Source organism: Melanostigma gelatinosum (genome assembly GCF_949748355.1).
Source record: "Melanostigma gelatinosum genome assembly, chromosome: 8".
NCBI lineage: Eukaryota > Metazoa > Chordata > Actinopteri > Perciformes > Zoarcidae > Melanostigma > Melanostigma gelatinosum.
This window is the reverse complement of record NC_136641.1, coordinates 26,211,394-26,234,621: the sequence shown is the minus strand read 5'-3', so window position 1 is coordinate 26,234,621 and position 23,228 is coordinate 26,211,394. Positions and strand designations below refer to the sequence as shown.

Genomic DNA, 23,228 nt, shown 5'->3' with positions numbered 1-23,228 from the left:
TTGATAATTTCTTTTATTTTTTGCATTAAATCATTCTGGGATGTTTGCTGAAATTGATTGGATGTGGTACAGCCCTACAGAGAACATGTTCCACCAGCCAACACTGCCAACAATACTTGTTTTTTATATTATACACCAAAGAAAACACATATTCATATCATATTAAATCGCTGCCAAATTAAATACTACATATTATTCCCCTTTAAGCAGCAGAAAATGGAAATACTAATAAGTCAAGTGTCTCAAATTATATTCTGCAGAGAGTTCTTGGTTTACTTCATATTTGTCCCCACCACCATCTGCGTCTCCTCCAAAAAAAACAGTGCAACAAGTTCTTTGACTTCGAATTTTATTGTGAAAAACCGCAGCGGAAGTGTGTTTTTTCTGACTCTGGCACACGATTGATACTGATGGAGGTCGGCTGTGTGAAGGGGGGGGGAAGGGGGGAAGGGCCTACTCGAGCTGGAGCCGAGAGAGCGGACAAACTTGCGTAGTCTTCACCACGGTTGTCTCTGCCTGTCTGTCTCTCTCTCTATGGACGGCCAGAGGACAGGGGAGGAAACGGGGATCCTCGGGACCGGAGCGTTTTTCCAGGACCTAGCGATGATTTAATCACAGAGGAGGAGACAAAAACCCGGGGGTTTGTGGGAAAAAAAGGGAGAAAGGGGAGCGCGAGAGGAGAGCCGTTGGAGCAGCAGCCGTTGGAGATGTGCGGTCGAGGCCGAGATTGCGGCGGTAGGTAACGAACAGAACAGCCGACGTGTTGTCTTTTCTTACCCCCCCCCGAGTTGAATCCTTCTCCGGACGTTAGGCCGAAAAGAGACAGAGAGAGAAAAGAGGCAGAGTATATCTACCGATACCTGAGCGTTATAGTCACCCCTTCTTTCTTTCTTTCTCAGGAGTTAAAACCAGCTCCTGGTTCTTGCTTTTTTGGCCCAGCGACATGCTAACACACACACATACACACATTAAAACACCGACGCACGCACACACTCTCCTGTCCTTCGTTTTCCCAATAACGTGACGCCTCTAAGTATCCACACTTCGTGTATTTAACTGTGGGATGAAGGGCAGCAGGTTACAGGCCTGTTCACATCAGATGAAACTCGATTTAAAGGTAAAAACCTTCATCAACATGTCGTCGTCTTCTTCTTCTTCGTCTCCAGACGCTTCTCTGCTGCAGCATCACAGCCTGATGAATAATATCAGTTTGTGCTCAATACCGAGAGTAACATGACCCACGGAGACAAATCAATATCTCACATGAGAAGCTGAAGTGTTTTATCATAAGTGTTTGTGATTGATTATAATGGAGCATTCTGCATTGTATAGTATGTATAAGTACCACATTATGTAGGTTCTGTGACATACATTTGATATGAAATCAGTCCATATTTCTGCAAAATATAATATTCAAACTTATGTCCATAAACAAAGCATACAATATTTTTTGCAATATTTAGTTACTTTTTTTTAATGTAACAACGGTGTTTTATTCCTCTTAGAATTCAGGGATTAGTGTAAAATGTTGCTGCTGTTTAACTAAAACAAAGTAAAGTTTACTAAAATTAATTTTTGGTTGAATAAGAGTTCATAAATGGCTTTAATACGTCAACATATGGGTAGAGTAAATATAAATATTTGAACAAAATGTGTTTAAACAGGAAGATTAGAGCCGTTCATAGATTTCTTTGATGCTGAAGAAGAAACTATTTTGAACGTATCTGCGTGAATCTCAACGTGTAGAACACATGGACACACAGCGACACACTAGAAGTTGCTGAGTTGTTGTTTCATGCCCCCCCCCTCCTCTGTAGGTATCCCTGTCTAGGCCTGCACTGAGCAGATTGTTCTGAGAGGAAACGGACAACAAACAGGGGAAGTGAACATGGCCGGGACCTCGAGCTTCTTTTCCAACGGGCCCGTCCCGTGGACGGACAACGACGCGGAGATGAACAACCTGTACCGGGACCTGGAGCTGGGGACGGTGCTCACGCTCTTCTACTCCAAGAAGTCCCAGCGGCCCGAGAGACGGACCTTTCAAGTCAAGCTGGAGACCAGGACTATTATCTGGACCCGGGGCACGGATAAGATCGAGGGAGAGAGTGAGTAGAGCGCAGTCGGTTCTGGTTTAAAGTGTGGTCGGCTACCTGAACGCCAAATTACACGAGGGTGTTGTGAGTTTGTTTAAGATTGAAGAAGTCAATCCTAAATACTTTCAGATCCTGAAGACAGTCTTAGTGAAACTACATATTAAGATATCATTCACTAAACGCGGTAATATTGGACATTGGACGATATTTACATGCAAGAAAATCTACAGAAACAAGGATTAGTGGCAGTGAAAGGGAAACGGGTTCATGTTTCATTTTATTCAGATTAAAACACACTTTTTCTACATATTACTACAAAGGAAGTCCAGAGTCAATATTCCATCTGTTTCTTCAGCTCTGGTGAGTTCCGTCTCGGTCTGTTCTGAGACTTTGAGGGACATAAAAGCTTCATTATCTTTAATGAAACGTACGAAGTCTCTGTGGATATTCGGGAACAAGCGTCCGATAAAATCCAGAGTGGACGACAGGAACAACGTGGCATTCCTGGGTCTCTCTTGTTGCGTTCTTTTTGTTGTAGTTCAGCAGGAAGCTGGAGATTCAGGTGAATGTTTTCCACAGACCGGCCTTCGGCGAGCCGTTGCGTGTGTCTGCTAGCAGGATGCCGTGTGCACAGCTGCACTCTGCTCCGGATGCAGCGAGAAGCGCGCACAGAAAACAAGAAGACGCTGCAGCTTTGTCTTTGTTGTGTTTCTGTATCAGACGTGAGCTCATAGCTGACATCTGATGCTCCTGGTGAGGGGGAATTGTCCGAGACGCCTCATTAACGTACAGAAATAGAACACCAGGGCTTGAATGTGTTTTACTGGAAGCGTGTGGTTGTTTGGCCTCGTCGATGGCGGCGAGATGTCCATTATCTGTGCAAACAGCACTCTGCTTTGATGCTAAATATAAAACCATGAGAAGCGTACATTTTCTTTTGGTGATCTTGTCTTTAATATTGCTGTGGTCGGTGCACATGAAACACAAACGTGATGCGGGTCTGGGTAGAGGCAGCAGGATGTGGTCTCGATGAAGCAGACTGGCTCCATGTGTAGGCACGTTGTAACAGCATCTTAAAGGTTTAGATGCTCCACATGAACAATCGGTCTCAAGTGAAACTCTGCGATACGCTGCAGGTTGAGTGAGAAGTCTGTTTCCATGCTGTAGAGATGTCACATGTAATCAGAGTGTCTTTACAAATCATCAAACGCACAACTTTGTTACTGATAACAAGGCGACAGCATCAACGTACTGATCACTTCATGTGTTAAAGCTGCATTCTCTCTAGTGTCCACCAGGGGGCGACTCCTCTGGGTGTATAGAAGTCTATAGAAAATGACTCTACTTCTCTCTTGATTTATTCCCTCAGTAAACATTGTAAACATGAGTTTATGTCTCAATCTCTAGTTTCAAGTCTTCTTCAATACAGCATGATGTTCATTTAGTACATTATGGTCCATTTAGAGTCACACAGACCATAAAGCAGGGGATGCTTTAGGGCGGGGCTACACGCTGATTGACAGGTCTCTATGTCACTCCTCGTCTAATTTGACTTGATAGTTTTGTTATAATTTGTGATGACGTTAGTCTCCATAGTAGCCATTTTATTCTAAAACCTGATGTCGCTGTATAAAATGACATGTTGTGAAACTTTACAACTAGAGACTGAGTCAGCGGCTGTACTATGTTTATGAACTATAAAGAGGTTTCTGAGCAGTTAACACAACAGAAGGGCTCACCACCCAATCCCACAAACATGACGGTCTTGCAGAAATCTCAGTATCGGTGTATATGTCGGCTGATTTTAAAGGTATTGTGACACATAAGTGTTAGAATCGGTGTGATCTGTGACACTTCGTGCACTCGAGAGCGCTGACGAGTGTTTTATTCTTCTATAACATGTCCCGCTCAGGACATACGTTCTAAGGACGGTGCGAACGCACATCATAACCCTAATGCTTGATAGTTGTGTTGATTTGTCGGTCGATAGCTCGGTAATTTTTAATAATCATATCTTCTCAGTTGTGAGTATTTGCTGCGTTTCTGTGTTTCTTATGGTTGTAAACTGAACATCTTTCTGTGTGTTTCACAACGAGACTTTTGAATCTGTTGGTTTGAACGTTCACCCCACTGCCAACCTCTCTGTGGACTAAATGACCATCAATAAGTCCTCTAGACGGAGATGATCGTCAGCTGCACAGAGGGTGTTTAAGTTCAGAGAATCTGCGTCGTTGCAGAATTAGTTCCCCGTTTATTAATATGTTGAATATCGTCGGCTGTTTCCTGGAAAACCTATTTTAGAGGATGAACGAACCGAAACAATGAAGAAAATCTTCACGTAGTTTCTCTCTTCAGTAAAGTCGATGTGGATGGAATCACCTGCACACATCTGTCATCTCTCTGAGCGGCTTTTTCCACACACACACACACACACGCTGCTCTCTCTTCAGTCACGTGTTTATGTGTGAGAAACGTATCAATGTAAAATACAGAAAAGCAGCAAATCTTCACATTTTAGGCACATACTACTGAGTAATATCAATATTCTACATGGCAGCATTAACATTTATCTTCTATAACTCGTCTTCTTTCAGACTAGTCAATAGAGTCATTTATTATACTTCTTTCTCTGTTTACATCTGTAGATTTCTACTGAAATCACCAAAAGTTACCTTTACATAATGCCTCATTTACATATTTAAACATCACATTTCAGAAAACTTGTAACTCAAATAATAATGGTCTTAATGAGGTGGTGACGTTTCATGTGGATATCGATGAGTTCATTATGTTTCCTTGTTCACCTGTAGAGTCTCCCTTTAGATGAAAGTGTTTGTAGAAAAGCTCCTCAAAGTACGGCATCAATGAGTCTGAGTCCTGTGATTGGATACGAGGTATTATTTGACGAGGTGAGAGGAGGGATAGAAGGAGGACGTGTGTGAGGACGCCTCCTCTCCTCTGGCCATCGCTGCGTTTCCTGCATCTGTCCGAGGCCGCCTCCCAAATATTGTGACAAGAAGATCAACCTGTCGGAGTCGGACATGCAGTCCGACTTCTCGACGTGATGTACGGTCAGAGAGCGCAGCGTGGTGACCGACCACTTCTTTTTAACGGTTTCTTTGTTCTTACACTTGAGAACCAGAACACGCTCACCGATACGTGAGCACAGATGTGGCGTGTAGGAGACAAAAAAAAGAGCACAGGATGTGTGGGGCAGGAAGAGGGGCAGGAGCTGTGTGTGTATGTGTGTGTGTGTGTGTGTGTGTGTGTGTGTGTGCTGTTTAACTGCTGCTCACACAATGCTAGGACAAACAGTATATTGCTGTGAGACAGGTTGGAGCTCAGTAGGCAGTGTTGTTGAGTCACGGATCACTTGTTATATTCCCCGTGTCCTGCCCTTTGTACTCTGCTGATTACAACCGCTCCAAGTGTTCTTAAAGTCACACAGGTACACACACACAACTCATGCACCGTGTGTTTAGCTCTCCGTCGTACAGACCCGACCCGTCCCACCACAAACCGGTCTGTGCCTCCGTCTCCCAGTCTGAGATTAGCAGTCGGTGGTTTTGGTTGATTTCGGTGGTGAAAGACAAATGAAGGTTCATTTGTGGGCAGTGACGTTCACCATCGTCTACATTTTTAATATCTATATCTGACTGTGTGTGTTGTCTTCAGCTGAAGTGTACTTGTGTGTGTGGTTCAGGCCTCAGCGCCACTGTTTCATGTGGTCGGGGGGGTTTGGAGTACGTGCTGTGTGTTTGTCTCTCCGCTGGAAGGTCAAATAAATCACATTTATTAAATCAAATTATGAAACACTTTCCACAAGCACTTGAAGCTAATTTTGTGGTGTTATTTACAGATTTAGAGGATATTTTGGGTTATTTTTGCTAAATTCTGTCTCCCAAATAAATGTTTCTGATTGTGACAAAAGTGTCACAAAAGCAGAATTATTATTCTGTGTATTGAACATACTTTAGATTAGTTTTTACGTTGGATTTTGCATACTGGGACATGAAGTCCTACTGTCGTGATTGTTAATTAAATCCCCATTAACGTGTGTGTGTGTGTGTGTGTGTGTCCGTGTCCCCCGTCCAGTTGACATCCGTGAGATCAAAGAGATCCGTCCTGGACAGAAGTCACGTGACTTCGAGCGTTACGTGGAGGACTCTGCGACGAGGCTGGAGCAGGCGCACTGCTTCGTCATCCTGTACGGCACCGAGTTTCGCCTCAAGTCCCTCAGCCTGGCAGGTAACCGCAGACACGCTCAGATACAAGGAGTGGCTGTTGTTCTTCACGTGTACATATATGACAGTCAATTACATATATTCAGCTTGGCCATTCCTTCACTGTTATTTAACATCTCATAACATCACCACGTGTCCTTCAGACCACTGATACAAAAAGCCAAAGCAGAGAGAACATCTGTGTTGTGTTGGTTCCTCCTCAGCGACGTCCGATGAGGAGATGACCATGTGGGTGAAAGGGTTAAACTCTCTGGTGGCCGACACGCTGAAGTCTCCGACGCCGCTCCAGATAGAGAGGTAAACATGACATCATCACAATGATACCTTTTTAAATGCATACCATCTCTGAACTCTCTCTTTTATGCCGTCAGGTGGTTGCGTAAGCAGTTCTACGCCGTTGATCGCAACAGAGAAGACCGGTGAGCTGAGATCAGCCTCACAGGAAGTCCTGTCATTCCGTTGTTCTGGGTGCACCAGTTTGTGTAACATCCAGGCTGCTAGAGAGCTCTAGTTGAGGTGTAGTGGAGGAACTAACCTCTCAGACACACACACTCACTCACACACACTCACACACTCTCTCTCTCACACACACACACACACACACACACACACACACCAGCACCCTCTTCCTGCAGCAGGAAACAGACTGCAGAGGATGGAGGAGACGTACAGCGATGTTTGTCTGTGACATCCAGAGAGTGAGAGAGTGAGACACAGAGAGTGAGAGAGGGAGACACAGAGACACAGAGAGTGAGACAGGGAGAGAGAGGGAGTGAGACACAGAGGGAGAGAGAGGGAGAGAGGGAGAGAGAGAGAGAGAGAGACACAGAGGGAGAGAGAGAGAGAGGGGGAGAGAGAGAGGGAGAGAGAGGAAGAGAGAGAGAGGGAGGGAGAGAGAGAGAGGGAGAGAGAGAGGGAGAGAGAGAGAGGGGGAGGGAGAGAGAGAGAGGGAGACACAGACGGAGACACAGACGGAGACACAGACACAGACGGAGAGAGTGAGAGACACAGAGGGAGAGAGAGAGTGAGAGACACAGAGGGAGAGAGAGACACAGAGAGGGTGAGACACAGAGAGAGAGAGAGAGGGTGAGACACAGAGAGAGAGAGAGGGGGTGAGACACAGAGAGAGAGAGAGGGTGAGACACAGAGAGGGTGAGACACAGAGAGGGTGAGACACAGAGAGAGAGGGGGTGAGACACAGAGAGAGAGACACAGAGAGGGTGAGACACAGAGAGGGTGAGACACAGAGAGGGTGAGACACAGAGAGAGAGGGGGTGAGACACAGAGAGGGTGAGACACAGAGAGGGTGAGACACAGAGAGTGAGACACAGAGAGGGTGAGACACAGAGAGGGTGAGACACAGAGAGAGAGAGAGTGAGAGAGAGAGAGAGAGAGGGTGAGACACGCAGAGAGAGAGGGTGAGACACGCAGAGAGAGAGAGAGAGGGTGAGAGACAGAGAGAGAGAGAGAGGGTGAGAGACAGAGAGAGAGAGTGAGACACAGAGAGAGAGAGAGAGTGAGACACGGAGAGAGTGAGACACAGAGAGAGAGAGAGAGTGAGACACAGAGAGAGAGAGAGAGTGAGACACGGAGAGAGTGAGACACAGAGAGAGAGAGAGAGTGAGACACAGAGAGAGAGAGAGAGTGAGACACAGAGGGAGTGAGAGGGAGAGAGAGAGAGGGTGAGACACGCAGAGAGAGAGGGTGAGACACACACAGAGAGAGAGAGAGACACACAGAGAGAGGGTGAGAGAGAGAGAGAGTTTGTTACGCTGTGTTGTAACAAAGAGCTCACGTGTGGGTGACTGTGGCTAGGTGGATAGCAGGGCCGTCTTTCAATCAGAGGGTCGGTGGTTCGATCCCCGGCTCTGCTCGTCTCATGTCGATGTGCCCTTGAGCAAGACACTTAACCCCAAAATGTCTCCCGTAGTTGAGCCTGCGGTGTAGAAATGTGACTCTGAATTGTAAGTGGCTTTGGATAAAAGCGTCTGCTAAATGACTGTAATGTGTGTTTGAGGGTTTTTTTAGGTTGTATGTAGATTATTAAAAACTCACCAGAACTGTATTCATGAGAAGCTTTTATTCACGTTTGAATGTGTTTTAGGATATCCTGCAAGGATCTGAAGAGCATGCTGAGCCAGGTCAACTACAGGGTGCCCAACATGAGGTTCCTCCGAGAGAAACTTCCGGTAAACCTCCTCCGACTCATCTCCCCCCCCACACACACACACACACACACACACACACACACACACACACACACACACACACACGTGAGGAGAGCTAACGTCTGTGATTGTTTTGTAGGAGTCAGAGTTGAGGAACGGAGACGTGTCCTTCAGTCAGTTCGCTCAGCTCTACCGCAGCCTCATGTTTGACGCTCAGAAGAACGTACGTGCAAATCATATTTCGTGTATCCCAGCAAATGAATGACCTCAGTGCCCCCCCCCCCCCACAGGACGTCTCTCTACATCTACAAACTGAAAAGAGAGCGCTTTCATTAAGTAACTCAAATGTTTCCCTTTCTTTCAGATGGAGATCCCGTTAATTCAGAGGTACGTTAAAACACAACACACACACACACACAGTGAATCTCTCTGCAGTCAGATTTACACACGACCTTTCACCCAAAACTATTTCCATGGAAAATGTGAACGTTCTCGGCATAAATCACAGGACAGAATAAAGATGCCGCGACAGAAAGACGTACATTCTCACTCCCCAAGAGTCTAGAATCCGTCTCAATGTAATAGAATGACTTTGAAAACACCAAATTATCTGCTTTAACAAATTCCATTTGCTTATAAAATGAGGAGATCACGAGTGTAACCCAGAGAGACTCTCTGAACTCATATTCATGGACCACTTTATTACCTTTGTGCAAGTGTTAAAGTATTAAATGTATTATGAAGAGACAAAGGTTGAATGCATTTTGTTGAACCAGACAAATTCTTCTTGACAATGACGCCGTTCCTTTGTCTTAATAATAATGAATAGCATCAAACAAAACACCCGGTTTCTGCTTATTTCTCCGTAATGTTCACAATGTGTTTTAACTGGAGCTGGAGTTGCACTTTAAACAGAAATCCCCCCTCTGTGTGCGTCACACATGCGTCTACTGAGATGAAACGTTACTTTCAGGTTCATTGACAGACCAGAGCAGAGGATCTCCCTCGACGACTTCAAGGGCTTCCTCCTGGAGTCCCAGCAGGTAACACCTCCGGCTCTCTGGACAGATGTTCTGCTGCACATCTGGTTCATTCTCACAACCTCACACACATCTGTGTCTGTATGCAAACCCAGGAGTTGTGGGCCACCGACAACGACAAAGTTCAGGAGTTTATGTTCGGGTACCTGAAAGACCCGCTGAGAGAAGTGGAGCAGCCTTATTTCCACCAGGACGAGGTACTCTCTCACTCTCACTCTCTCTCTCTCTGTCTCTCTCACTCTCACTCTCTCTCTCTCTGTCTCTCTCTCTCTCTCTGTCTCTCGCTCACTTCCTTCTCGCTCTCTTTTTCTGGGTCTTTTGCTCACCAATGGAAAAAGACAAAGGTGTTGTTTTCCGATGTGCCCCCCGTCTTGTTGCCGTGGGTGGCAGATGCTCAGAAATTGACCCGGATCGCTGAGATCTGGGCCTGAAGCGCCTCCTCCCACACGGAGAGGAAAGGTTACCGGCGCTGAGAGTTCCTCAGACGGTGAGGGGATGCTCTTTGTGGTCGCCATGAAGCTGCGGTTCACTGCAGAGAAGAGGAAGCTGGTGCCGTAGGTTATGTATTGGTCACACTGAGAGTAACACCTGAAGAAGAAAAACAGTTCGTAAGAGGAATATTATTTTATTGTTGACCCACTTTGGGAAGTCTGTTAAAGGGCAGAGTTCAGGGTGAAGTACAAAGCCGAGCTGCCGGGGATCCAGTCCTGCATGTGTCCACCAGACACCTGACATCTTATCACGTGCTTCTCCTGGTATTTAGCGCTTGCATGTGTAAAATTGTTTGCGATCTCTGCTGTGATATCGTGTTACAGTTCAGGTGGATTCACGTGATGTTAAAGTCAAGACCACCTACACCGAGACCAAGTCATGACCGAGACTAACACAAGACCAGACCAGCCTACATGATGATAAAATATGGAACGTGTAAAAATAATCTCTCCCCAAATTGATCTGAAAGATCCACATAATCCATAAAAACACGCACAGAATGCTGGGAGCTCGTTAGACTCTGTGAACGTGTGCAGGAGCTGAATTTGTCAAAATCAATGTTCCTTATTTCTCAGAATGTTTCTACACTGAATCTCCTGTCTGAGTAATAATCAAAAGGCGTGGGGGAAGTTTACCACGAGCCCTCATGACGTTAATAAAAGGGAATATAAATAAGTCAGACGATGCACGGGCCAGTTTAGTGACAGAATGATTCATTGAGAACATGTTTGGTGCAGAAACAGACTCGATGGTCTGCGTAGTCCAAGGCTGGACCAGGTCCTGGCTCAGGATCACTCATAGCGATACGTCTTTAGTCCAAGCGGACTCCCTGGAAGTCAGGACGGTTTGCTCGAGGCTTTTGCTGACTTGATGAATTGTGGATTTGGAGAGACTTCCTGTGCGAGTGAGGGATGGTCCAGGCATTTCATCCATTCATTCGTCTCTCCTCCCTCCTGTTGCAGTACCTGACGTACCTGTTCTCCAAAGAGAACACCGTCTGGGAATCCTCCCTGGACCAGGTGTGTCCTGACAACATGAGCAACCCTCTGTCCCACTACTGGATCTCCTCTTCGCACAACACGTAAGGACCGAAGCCTTCACGCACACAATTACAGTTCAGCCACTTGTGACGAGAGCTCTGTGAACGCTGGAGTCCTCCAACCAGAGAGGGCGTCTAGACTGACTGCACACATCACACACAAGTCCATTATTGAACAATCAAGTTCCAGAATGAGACCCAGGCGTGTTTGGTTTGTTTTTTCAGCAGGAAAATGTGTTTTTCCTCCCATTGAAATGTGTGAAAGGCAGTTCAGAGGAGAATCCGCGTGTCCTGGATGTGAAACAATACTCAGTGGAGCAGCGGAATGAAAGCTTCCCATGATGCTTCCATTAGGTTTGAAGTGACCGACTGAATGAGTAACAAGTGTTTCCTCCAGTCGACAAAAGAAGGAGAGTGTTTCTGATGCAGCAGATATCAGTGTGTGTGTGTGTGTGTGCGTGTGAATCCTTTTGTAAAACTGGTTGGATGCGAGTGTGTTTTGTGTGCGTGCTTTGACGTTCTGTGCTTATTTTTAGCTACCTGACGGGAGACCAGTTTTCCAGCGAATCGTCTCTGGAGGCGTACGCTCGCTGTCTGAGGATGGGCTGCCGCTGTATCGAACGTGGGTAAACACACACACACCCTTGCCCACACACACACACACACACACATACCCTTACACACACACTCACCCTTACCCACACACACCCTTACACACACACACCCTTACACACACACTCACCCTTACACACACACTCACCCTTACCCACACACACCCTTACACACACACACCCTTACACACACACACCCTTACCCACACACACCCTTACCCACACACACACTAGCTGTTACATAACAGTGCTGTATATGGCCTTTACACAAAAACCTTGTCGAGCAGGTTCCCATGGCTTCTAGCGGGTGAAAGGGTCGCTCTGCCTGACACACGAGTCAACAATTATGATGTCAGCTTTGAGCTAAATGGTCTTAAAACTCCTCTGGAGCTTTGTAACTCTGTGTGTGTGTTTACAGTGGACTGCTGGGATGGTCCAGACGGAATGCCAGTCATCTACCACGGACACACCCTCACGACGAAAATCAAGTTTTGCGACGTGTTGACCACCATCAAAGAGCACGCCTTCGTCACCTCCGAGTGAGTCTGCACGAGCTCAACACCTTCCTGTGCTCAGTGATTAGATAGGAAGATGAGCGACGACGGAGATAAGGAAACGGCACTTTGAAACACAAATATCAGAGGATGTGGAGCGCGACGTGGCGGCAGCGTGTTCTTGTTGTGTGTGAGGAAGTAAGAGCAGGATTTCTGTGGATGTCCTCCTGCAGATATCCCATCATCCTGTCCATTGAGGACCACTGTAGTATTGTGCAGCAGAGGAACATGGCCACTTACTTTAAGAAGGTGTTTGGAGACATGCTACTCACCAAGGCGGTGGACATCGCGGCGGACGGCCTGCCGTCGCCCAACCAGCTGAAGAAGAAGATCCTCATCAAGGTCAGCGGCCACAACGAGATCTTTTTGTGCACATGATCGATTATGAAGGAAAAGTCTGACTGGATGCTTTGTGTACAGCGTTTGTCCTCATCGTATCTTCTTCTTCTGCTGCAGCATAAGAAGCTCGCAGAAGGCAGCGCCTACGAGGAGGTGTCCACCTCCACTCCCTACTCGGAGAACGATATCAGCAACTCCATCAAAAACGGCATCCTGTACCTGGAGGACCCCATTAATCATGTAAGTGCGTGTGTGCTGCATCAGCGCTGAGGCTCCGCTTGAAATATGAGAACACGAGTCCGCTTTGTTTGCATTGTCACGATTAATAAGCGTTCGGATCTCTAGCAAAGACACGGCATCACGTTATGGCTTGGTGCTCGTTTCTTTTTCTTTTCTTTAACGTTCATTTTGTATTTGTGTCCCGCTTGTTTTTGGCTTCATGAACTTCTTTTCTTGGTCTTTTAGAAGATTAAAGTCTTCATTAAGAGGGCAGCTTCTTGCTTACTTGGCCACTTTCCAGTGTGACACATGGATGCTCTAAATATTTCTCCTAACTGTTCATCCTCCCCCTCTCCCCCCCCCCCCCCCCCCCCCCCATAGGAGTGGTACTCTCATTTCTTTGTCCTGACCAGCAGCAAGATCTACTACTCGGAGGAGACCTCCAGTAACCAGGGAAACGATGATGAGGAGGAGCACCGAGAGGTTAGTCGGCCTGATCTGCTGCTGATATACGTAGAGATGAGAATCGCAACAGGATCCGTGCAGCACCAGACATGGCACTTAATCTACATGCAGTACGAGTGATAAGAAGTAAGGGCTGTAACCATGCACAGAATTCAACGGTGCAGTCGGGAAAACAAAAACAATTTCTTTGATAATTCTAAACATTCAACAGTTGCTCATTGGCCACGATCCTTTTTTACAGTTAAGACATTATGTTGTGCTGCGTTATGTTGCGTTATGTTATGTTATGTTGCGTTATGGTGCGCTATGTTATGTTGCGTTATGTTATGTTGCGTTATGTTATGTTGCGTTATGTTATGTTATGTTGCGTTATGTTATGTTATGTTATGTTGCGTTATGTTATGTTATGTTGCGTTATGTTATGTTATGTTGCGTTATGTTATGTTGCGTTATGTTATGTTGCGTTATGTTATGTTGCGTTATGTTATGTTGCGTTATGTTATGTTGCGTTATGTTATGTTGCGTTATGTTATGTTGCGTTATGTTGCGTTATGTTATGTTATGTTGCGTTATGTTATGTTATGTTATGTTGCGTTATGTTATGTTATGTTGCGTTATGTTATGTTATGTTGCGTTATGTTATGTTGCGTTATGTTATGTTGCGTTATGTTATGTTGCGTTATGTTATGTTGCGTTATGTTATGTTGCGTTATGTTATGTTGCGTTATGTTATGTTGCGTTATGTTGCGTTATGTTATGTTGCGTTATGTTATGTTGCGTTATGTTGCGTTATGTTATGTTGCGTTATGTTATGTTGCGTTATGTTATGTTGCGTTATGTTATGTTGCGTTATGTTATGTTGCGTTATGTTATGTTGCGTTATGTTATGTTGCGTTATGTTATGTTATGTTGCGTTATGTTATGTTATGTTGCGTTATGTTGCGCTATGTTATGTTGCGCTATGTTATGTTGCGTTATGTTATGTTGCGTTATGTTATGTTGCGTTATGTTATGTTGCGTTATGTTATGTTGCGTTATGTTATGTTGCGTTATGTTATGTTGCGTTATGTTATGTTGCGTTATGTTATGTTGCGTTATGTTATGTTGCGTTATGTTGCGTTGCGTTATGTTATGTTATGTTGCGCTATGTTGCGTTATGTTATGTTGCGTTATGTTATGTTGCGTTATGTTGCGTTGCGTTATGTTATGTTGCGTTATGTTGCGTTGCGTTATGTTATGTTGCGTTATGTTATGTTATGTTGCGTTATGTTATGTTGCGTTATGCTATGTTGCGTTATGTTATGTTGCGTTATGTTATGTTGCGTTATGTTATGTTATGTTGCGTTATGTTATGTTGCGTTATGTTATGTTGCGTTATGTTATGTTATGTTGCGTTATGTTATGTTGCGTTATGTTGAGTTATGTTGCGTTATGTTATGTTGCGTTATGTTATGTTATGTTATGTTGCGTAACCCGGTTCTCCCACTAGAAAGCACATTCCTAACGCCGGATAATCTGCAACTGACAACACAGTAGTAATAGCCAGTACTAGCCAATCACAGCATAGTAGGGCGGGACTAGCCGTGACTCCATGCAGCTACCAGCAACTGGTGCGCTGCCAAAAGGTTTCAGGTACAAATTCCTGCTCCACGATGTCTGTTCCGCAGCTGTTTGGGTCACAAGGTTTACCGAACGTCATGTGCCGAACAAGACAAGTGCATGCACCGCTACACCCCTAAGAAATGCAGTCTTTACATAGAGAGGTTGTGGGCAGTTTGGGTTTTTAATACACAAAGACCTGTACCAGGATCAGACCCAGGAAGTGGTCAGCGAGGGAGCAACTTCAGGCTGGTGCAGCTAAACGGACGGACTTCTCCCTCTCCTCTCTGACCTTCCAGGTGTCCAACGGTATGGACCAGCATGTGACCGAGAAGTGGTTCCACGGGAAGCTGGGCGCCGGGCGAGACGGGCGGCAGATAGCCGAGAGGCTGCTGTCGGAGTACTGCCTGGAGACCGGAGCTCCAGACGGGTCCTTCCTGGTCCGAGAGAGCGAGACCTTTGTGGGCGACTACACGCTGTCCTTCTGGTACGATGCACATGATCACAGGAACGTGTTATTGTTTCATGATGATTGTCAGGCTGCAGCCTCATCTCTGGCATACTGTGTGTTCTGTCGTGCAGAACTCAGTGACACGCCCTCAGATCAGTAGATGGATCAAAGGGGTTGTTGTCACGGTCTGAGGTGTCACGCTAATGCGCTAAAACTCCACTTCTATGTGAAGTGGAGTTAACATCAACGCTAATCAATCTGCATGTATGGGATGTACTCTCGGTGGAAGGAAGCAGTGATCAGGAGGATCTTTGTTTGTTTGCTCTGCACCAGGCGTTCGGGGCGAGTGCAACACTGTCGCATCCACTCTCGCCAGGAGGCAGGAAGCCCCAAGTTCTACCTGACCGACAACCTGGTGTTCGACACGCTCTTCGCCCTGATCAACCACTACCAGCAGGTGGCGCTGCGCTGCAACGAGTTTGAGATGAAGCTGACCGAGCCGGTGCCTCAGACCAACGCTCACGAGAGCAAAGAGTGAGTCCCTGACTCTGAATGACGTTTTATAACTGCAGGGAACATTGTAGGAAGTTAGCCGTCGACCCTCATCTACAACGAGCGAGAGGCGTGAAGTGAAACGTCTCTAATTATCTAAAACTATCTGTTCCACCAGGTGGTACCATGCCAACCTTTCCAGGAGCCATGCAGAGAACATGCTGATGAGGGTTCCTCGTGACGGGGCTTTCCTGGTGAGGAAGAGGACGGAAGCCAATTCGTTTGCCATTTCCTTCAGGTAACTTCCTACGATCCTAGTGGTCATTTTCTCATAGACTTCTATACAACCAGAGGAGTCGCCCCCTGCTGGTCATGAGGGAGAATGCAGCTTTGAGACACTGACCATTGGCTTCACTCGGCAGATCAGCAGAACTGGGTCCTGCCTATTTTTTATATTGCACGGCTCCTTACGTCCTCACTCTTTCTATGTCTGAAACAAATAGAAACGACTGCATGCTATAAATCCTTCAACATTCACAGTTAAGTGATGCCAAACTGAATGTCAAGTCAGTTAATATGTGTTGTTTGGTCGCAGGGCGGAGGGAAAGATAAAGCACTGTCGTGTGCAGCAGGAGGGTCAGAACGTGGTGCTGGGCACCTCTGAGTTCGACAGCCTCGTGGATCTCATCAGCTACTACGAGAAGCACCCGCTGTACCGCAAGATGAAGCTGCGCTATCCCATCAACGAGGACACGCTGGAGAAGATAGGCACTGCGGTGAGTACCAACAAAAGGCTGCAGCCTGCATTGTGTTGTGAAAAAGAACACCGCCTGCAGCCTCGTGAAAGGGCTCGTTGACACAAAACCTGTCGTCCAATAGGAGCCCGACTACGGGTCGCTGTACGAGGGCAGGAACCCAGGCTTCTACGTGGAGGCCAACCAAATGCCAACCTTTAAGGTGAGCGTCCAGAATGGAGACGTGTGACAGAGTGTGTGTGTGTGTGTGTGTGTGTGTGACAGTGTGTGTGACGACCTTCTGTCGTGTCTGTTCAGTGCACAGTGAGAGCCATGTACGAGTACAAAGCCCAGAGAGACGATGAGCTCTCCTTCATCAAGAACGCCGTCATCTCTAACGTGGACAAACAGGAAGGAGGATGGTGAGTACAGACTTTATTATCCAGAGAGACGGATCGTCTGTTCACTTGAATTATACATGATGGGATGAGTATCAACCCAGTGTATATTTGACATCATTTTAAAGCCGTCGTGTTTCTGTTCGTGTCTCAGGTGGAAGGGAGACTGCGGAGGGAAGAAGCAGCTGTGGTTTCCTGCTAACTACGTGGAGGAGATCAGCCCGTCAGCGGCGGAGCCCGATAGAACTGTGAGGACATTTAAAGTGACCTGCACACCCTCCACGGGACGTTTGGGTCCCATCACTCGTCTGTCAATCACACGCTGTGATGGAGACGCTTACCTTGTGTGGATGACGGCTTTAGAACTTCCACTCCTAATCCTCCTCGTCTCTTGTCACGCAGGAGATGACAGAGAACAGCCCGCTGGGAGATCTGCTGAGAGGAAGCGTGGACGTGTCTTCCTGTCAGATCGGTGAGAGGCCCCTCCCACTTCCTGTTCCACTCTGAGCTGCAGAGCAGGCCGTCACCTCCTTCTCTCACTGTCTCTGTCGTCCTTGTTGTCCATTATCCGCCTCTTCTATTATTCATTCTGTGGGTTTATCGTGACTCCTGCTTTTCTCACAGCTCGGTAGCTGATATTTTATTGACGTCCTCCAGTCCAGTCAGTACTGGCCCATTAGTGCTGGCACATGCTGTCATGCAGTGTTGTGGCCTCTGCTGTCCACAGTAAACACCTGAGCCTGTCTCTCTCTTGGCTCTTTGGCTCCATCTAGTGGTCGTATGGAGGAAGATCCAACTAGATCTTGAACACTTTGTTCCTCCACATCACCACTGGCAGCAGAGCAGGACATAGTTTTTCTATAGATGCTGCTGTTTGTGTATCATTCAGTTTGTCCCAATATATCGTAAGTTCACGGTGCAATGATGACGCAGCAGTTTACGCAGTAGGAAACCTCTTTGTCCTCCTCATTTCCCTGGAACTCTTTTCTTTGTTCCGCGTTCAGTTGTGCGTACTGAGGGGAAGGGCAGCCGGCCTTACGTCTTCTCCCTGGTGCCGAACGCCTCCATGAGGACGGGCCCGCTGCTGGACGTCGCCGCCAGCAGCCAAGAAGAGCTCAAGGAATGGGTTTTCAAGATCCGCGAGGTCACAATGACGTCGGAGGCCAAGGTGAATATGGATCTCGCACAGCGGCCGACGGGCCTCGGACTCATTCTGCGCTTGTGCCACATCGTGGGTTCACAATCTGTATTTAGGAAGCACGTGTGGTGTTAGTCAGGAGTGCCTTTCTGCAGACTCACACAGTGACACAGTGCTGTGGTGGGGGAGGCATGTTGTGATGTGAGGGCGTGTGTGCTCCCGATGGAGCTGCTGTATTTGAAACGCTCTGTGCCCTCTGTGCCCAGCTGGAGGAAGGGAAGATGATGGAGAGGAGGAAGAAGATTGCACTGGAATTGTCCGACCTGGTCATCTACTGTAGGCCGGTGCCGTTTGATGAAGACAGTAAGGACCACGCTCTCTTATTGGACTGTGCAGCTTGAGATGTTCCTCCTTTCATACCTATGACATGAGACAAATATGCAGAAGTCCAATATCAATACAGGACACGTCTGTCTTCTCTTTGTCCTGCAGAGATCGGCACAGAGCGGGCCTGTTTCCGGGACATGTCGTCCTTCCCCGAGACCAAGGCGGAGAAGTACGTCAACAAGATCAAGGGGAAGAAGTTCCTGCAGTACAACCGGCTGCAGCTGTCCAGGATCTACCCGAGAGGCCAGAGGCTCGACTCGTCCAACTACGACCCTCTGCCCATGTGGCTCTGCGGCTCCCAGCTGGTGGCGCTCAACTTCCAGACAGCAGGTGTCTACCTTTCTCCTCGGGGCAGATTACGAACAGTCATAGGAAGAGAAAAAGAAAGCAAACATATTCTCACACTTTGTTTTCTACTTTCCCCTCGTGCAGACAAGCCCATGCAAATGAACCAGGCTCTGTTCATGCTGAACGGAAGGAGCGGCTACGTCCTCCAGCCGCCCATCATGAGGGACGACAGCTTTGATCCCTTCGACCGGCACACGCTGCAAGGCCTCGAACAAGTCACTCTGGAGATAGAGGTACAGAGAGAGAGAGGGGGGGCCGTGTGCAGAGGGGTTACTGGGGGATGCTCCTCCCCAGGGGGGGTGAAGAGACGCGAGGCAAAGAAGTCTATAGAAAATGACTCTACTTCTCTCTTGATTTATTCCCTCAGTAAACATTGTAAACATGAGTTTATGTCTCAATCTCTAGTTTCAAGTCTTCTTCAATACAGCATGATGTTCATTTAGTACATTATGGTCCATTTAGAGTCACACAGACCATAAAGCAGGGGATGCTTTAGGGGCGGGGCTGCTGTGATTGACAGGTCTCTACGTCACTCCTCCTCAGTCCTAATATGGTCACTTCTGTTTATTAGCTTATTAGAAAATAACAATAAAAGGAGTTCCCGCCTCCGTGGTTGTGTTTCTGTGGGGGAACCAGTGAAGTGAGCAGATCTAAAGTAGTAACCTGCGTTGGCTCCTCTCACTCTGAAGGTTTTGGGCGCCCGACACCTCCCCAAACACGGACGCGGCATCGTGTGTCCTCTGATCGAGATCGAGGTGTGCGGGGCGGATTACGACAGTGCCAAGCAGAAGACCGACTCAGAAGGTGAGCGCCGCTCTACAGCGTCATTTCCTGTCTGGATCCAGAAAAACAGGAAGTTGTGGAAACAGCTCCACCATGTGTGGGAATACAGGTCTCAGCCAAAGAAGAAACATTTCAATACCACAACAATAGTTTCTTCTAACATAGATTTACTTACACCGTTGTGCTCTCACTCTTAAAATACAACGGAAGTTTATTTTGAAAAGTCTGGATACGTGTGATGAGTGGAACTGACTTTTGTAGGAAAACTCACGAAAAATGTGGAGTAACTTTTCATGAGATATACGAACCGTTGTACGAGGAAACGTTGACGAACCACAGCGCATTCTTTTATCTCTGAACTCTGTATGAGCCGTCTGAACACAGCGATGCATTGTTACTTCAGACGCCATTGTTGGAGACGCGTTGTTCACTTCCTCTCACTTCTCTCCGTCCTCTCCAGCCGATAACGGGCTGAACCCCACGTGGCCCCGGAAGGCCTTCCAGTTCGCGGTCTGCAACCCGGCCTTCGCCTACCTGCGCTTTGTGGTTTACGAGATCGACATGTTCAATGACCAGAACTTCCTGGCTCAGGCCACGTTCCCCATTCACAGCCTGAAGACAGGTACGCCCGACGACGTGCTCTCTGAGGACCGCCTGAAGGCGTCCTGCCAGTCAATAATAACGTCTCTGTGTGACTGCAGGGTACCGGTCGGTTCCTCTCAAGAACAGCTACAATGAGGATCTGGAGTTGGCCTCGCTGTTGGTCCACATGGACCTCATCAGAGGCAGGGTGAGCATGAACACAAGCTGACGAGATACAGCAGCTTCTTCAGCATTTAACACCTGAGATATAATCTGTTCATGTTAGAGGTGTTGGTAGGTAGTAGCCATGCTAGCTGTTTCCCTCTGTTTCCAGTCTTTATGCTAAGCTAAGCAGCTTTATGTTTTACTGTACTGACATAAGAGTGGTATCAATCTTCTCAATCAACGCTTTGCATGAAAGTGTATTTTCACACAATGTAAAGCAAGTTATTGTCTTTATAGTCTGTGTTTGAACGATATCAAGGGGAGCAGGTGAACAGAGCCGCAGCGGTGACTCTGGTTTGTGGCTCTTCTCTCAGGATGAGAACGGAGAGGTTCTGAGTCCGTTCCTCCCGGTCGGCTCCACGGTGCCGGCGGCGGTGGCGTCCACCCAAGCGGGTCGGGACCGTTCGGGGGACTTGAGCTCGGTGTCCTCGGCGTCCTCCGTCGCGTCCCCTGTGGTGCCCCCGGCGCCGGCCCAGGCTGTGGCCTTCGGGGGTCGAGAGGGCTCCTTCGAGTCCCGCTACCAGTCCCCTCTGGAGGACTTCAGGGTGTCCCAGGAGGCCCTGTTGGACCACATGGACCCGCAGAACAGACAGACCAGGTAAATGTGTGTGACGCCGTGTGTTTGGCTCGTGTGCGGTGAAGTTGTTGGTGGAAGATTCCAGACTTCTGTCTTTGTCTTCAGGATGTTGCGGAGGACCAGAGTGGGCGGAGAGAACCATTTCTAGGTCCAAGCCAATCAGGACGCGTTGACCCTCCCCCCCCCTGTACTGATGATGTCACTGACTGCTGTGAACACTGTTTCCATGGAAACGCCCACCACCGCTTTTGGCCTACATTTCAGACAGCTCTCCAAACTCCCCCCCCCCTCTCTCTCTCTCCCTCTCTGGCTCTCTCTCACTCATCTCTCTCTCTTTTTCTCTTAATCTCTCTCTCTTTTTCTCTCTCTCTCTTTTTCTCCGTCTCGCTCTCTGTTTCTCTCTCTCTCTCTCTCTCTCTGTTTCTCTCTCTTTCTCTCTCTCTTTTACCTCCCTGCCTCCTCACCGCTCGCCTGACAAGAAGGAGGGACTCTGACACGAAAAGAGAGAAACAAACAGACATTCCCAGAAGCAACACAAAGCTGGAAGAAGCTCTGGGCTGGTTGTGTTCAGGGCGGCTCTCTCCCCCCCCCCCCCCCCCCCCCCAGTTAGGTTCCCTCCCTCCTATTAGGCGTATATATGAATATATGTATTTATTCCTGCTGCGCTGTCGGCCGGAGAACAGCAGCAGCTGACCTGCTCTCAAAGAGCTCCTGTCTCCATGTTTTTAATTGTTATAATTATTTAAACATTCATAATGTGACTTATGTATATGTGTATAAACCTGAGGGCTCTGTACGGCTATTTTAACGCGTCTCTTCTCTGATCCAGTCAAACTCTCCTGAACCTGGAGGAACAGTGCTTTCTTCTTCTTCTGTTGTTGTTGAACGCATCATGAAGACGTCACCGCCTGTTTGTGTTGGAAGCAGCGAGAGCATCACATGTTAATATCTGCACACACACACACACACACGTGCTTTTTGTTTTTTCATGTCTTACATTCCAGATAACTGCACATCATTCCATGTTCCCGCCTCTTACAGCCAGTGTGACCCGTTCATCCTGCGATGCAGCAGGAACCTCTAAATGATAACTGTGTTGTCCTTTTTTATTTCTATTGTTTATCTTCCACCAACATGTTTATTTTATGAGGTTTTACGTCTCAAATGATTCTGGATACTTTGACACAAAGAGGAACAATCGTGTTTACTGTAACCGTGGAAATTAAGATCGTAACACAACTACGCCATTAACCTAGCAGCCATGTGTTCGTCCGTGAATTATGATTTATGATGGAACGTCTCCAACAGAAGTCCGTTGTCTTCAGCTCCTGAAATGACTTTGTTTTTGGATTTTATCCGTCTGTTTGTGTTCCTCGTGTTTAAAAAAGGAAACTCTGTGAGAAGGTTTTTCTTCTGTAAGACGTCAAAAGAAAACACGCCATCGACTCGTCGCTGGTGCGTTTTGCTGCCACCACAAAGACACGAGGACTTCATTTAGTGTTTCCTCTGCTCGTATGCGCCGATGTAAAGTCAGTGCGAGACGCACCTAAAGCCATACGGAGGGACGGCAGGTCTCCACTGAACTGTTCGCAGCTTCTCTTCCTCGTGCGGTCGGCCGACATCCTCCTGTCTCCACACGGGGAGACAACGAGCAGCGCTCACTCGTGTATTTTTATTCTCCGATGTTCGTTTCGTCAGACGGCCTCATTTACAATCGCCTTTTCTGTAATGTGCCTAAACTACGGAGAGGAAAAGTATTCAGTTAACGTTTTGCCTTTCATATGAAACATATTCAAGCCTGAAAAGTAAATAAAATACTTAAGAATTAATGCTACTGTTGTCTTATTTTCTTTGAATTAAAAGAGATTTAGATATTTCTGTTCATCGATTAAGTGCAAAAGTGTTCCTTAGATCTTATTTTCTTATCTGGTTCTTCACCTTGAGCTTTAGGAAAGTCTTCTGATGCTCCGGGAGCCTTTTGTGCCGTTACTACAGGAAGTGATGTGTACCGATATTTCATGTTCGTGGAGAAAACGAGCAGATTAACGACCGCTGGTAATCGTGAGTTGAAGCTTCTCGTTGGCTCCCGCGTGACCAAATCATCCTTTTGTTTAAAAACAGGCAGAAAGAAGAGACTCCTGAAGTTTGTTACATTCTGTTTATTCTGCAAATACCATCTGAAAAATTATACATCGATCCTAAAGTATGGAACTCTGGCGAGAGTTCACTTCTACAGTCAAAATGTATTTC

General features: G+C 47.1%; 1 protein-coding gene across 2 annotated transcripts; it reads left to right on the top strand.

The window, feature by feature from the left end:
- The first annotated feature begins 550 nt into the window (after positions 1-550).
- On the top strand, positions 551-22,781 carry plcg1 (phospholipase C, gamma 1). Of its 2 annotated transcripts, none has more exons than XM_079274380.1 (33): positions 551-735; positions 1,818-2,105; positions 6,189-6,341; positions 6,541-6,634; positions 6,709-6,756; positions 8,442-8,526; positions 8,645-8,728; positions 8,870-8,892; positions 9,479-9,548; positions 9,641-9,742; positions 11,000-11,118; positions 11,613-11,698; positions 12,106-12,226; positions 12,415-12,583; positions 12,698-12,820; positions 13,181-13,282; positions 15,163-15,350; positions 15,648-15,848; positions 15,985-16,104; positions 16,402-16,582; positions 16,686-16,763; positions 16,859-16,962; positions 17,093-17,186; positions 17,341-17,410; positions 17,943-18,106; positions 18,343-18,439; positions 18,569-18,793; positions 18,896-19,044; positions 19,501-19,615; positions 20,055-20,216; positions 20,296-20,384; positions 20,716-20,999; positions 21,084-22,781. In XM_079274380.1, the coding sequence occupies exons 2-33, from the start codon at positions 1,889-1,891 to the stop codon at positions 21,124-21,126; spliced, it is 3,960 nt and encodes a 1,319-aa protein (XP_079130506.1). In that variant the 5' UTR covers positions 551-735; positions 1,818-1,888; the 3' UTR covers positions 21,127-22,781. The 2 variants fall into 2 exon arrangements, with proteins under 2 accessions (XP_079130506.1, XP_079130507.1); XM_079274381.1 differs by having other exon boundaries at positions 551-739.
- Positions 22,782-23,228: the final 447 nt, after the last annotated feature.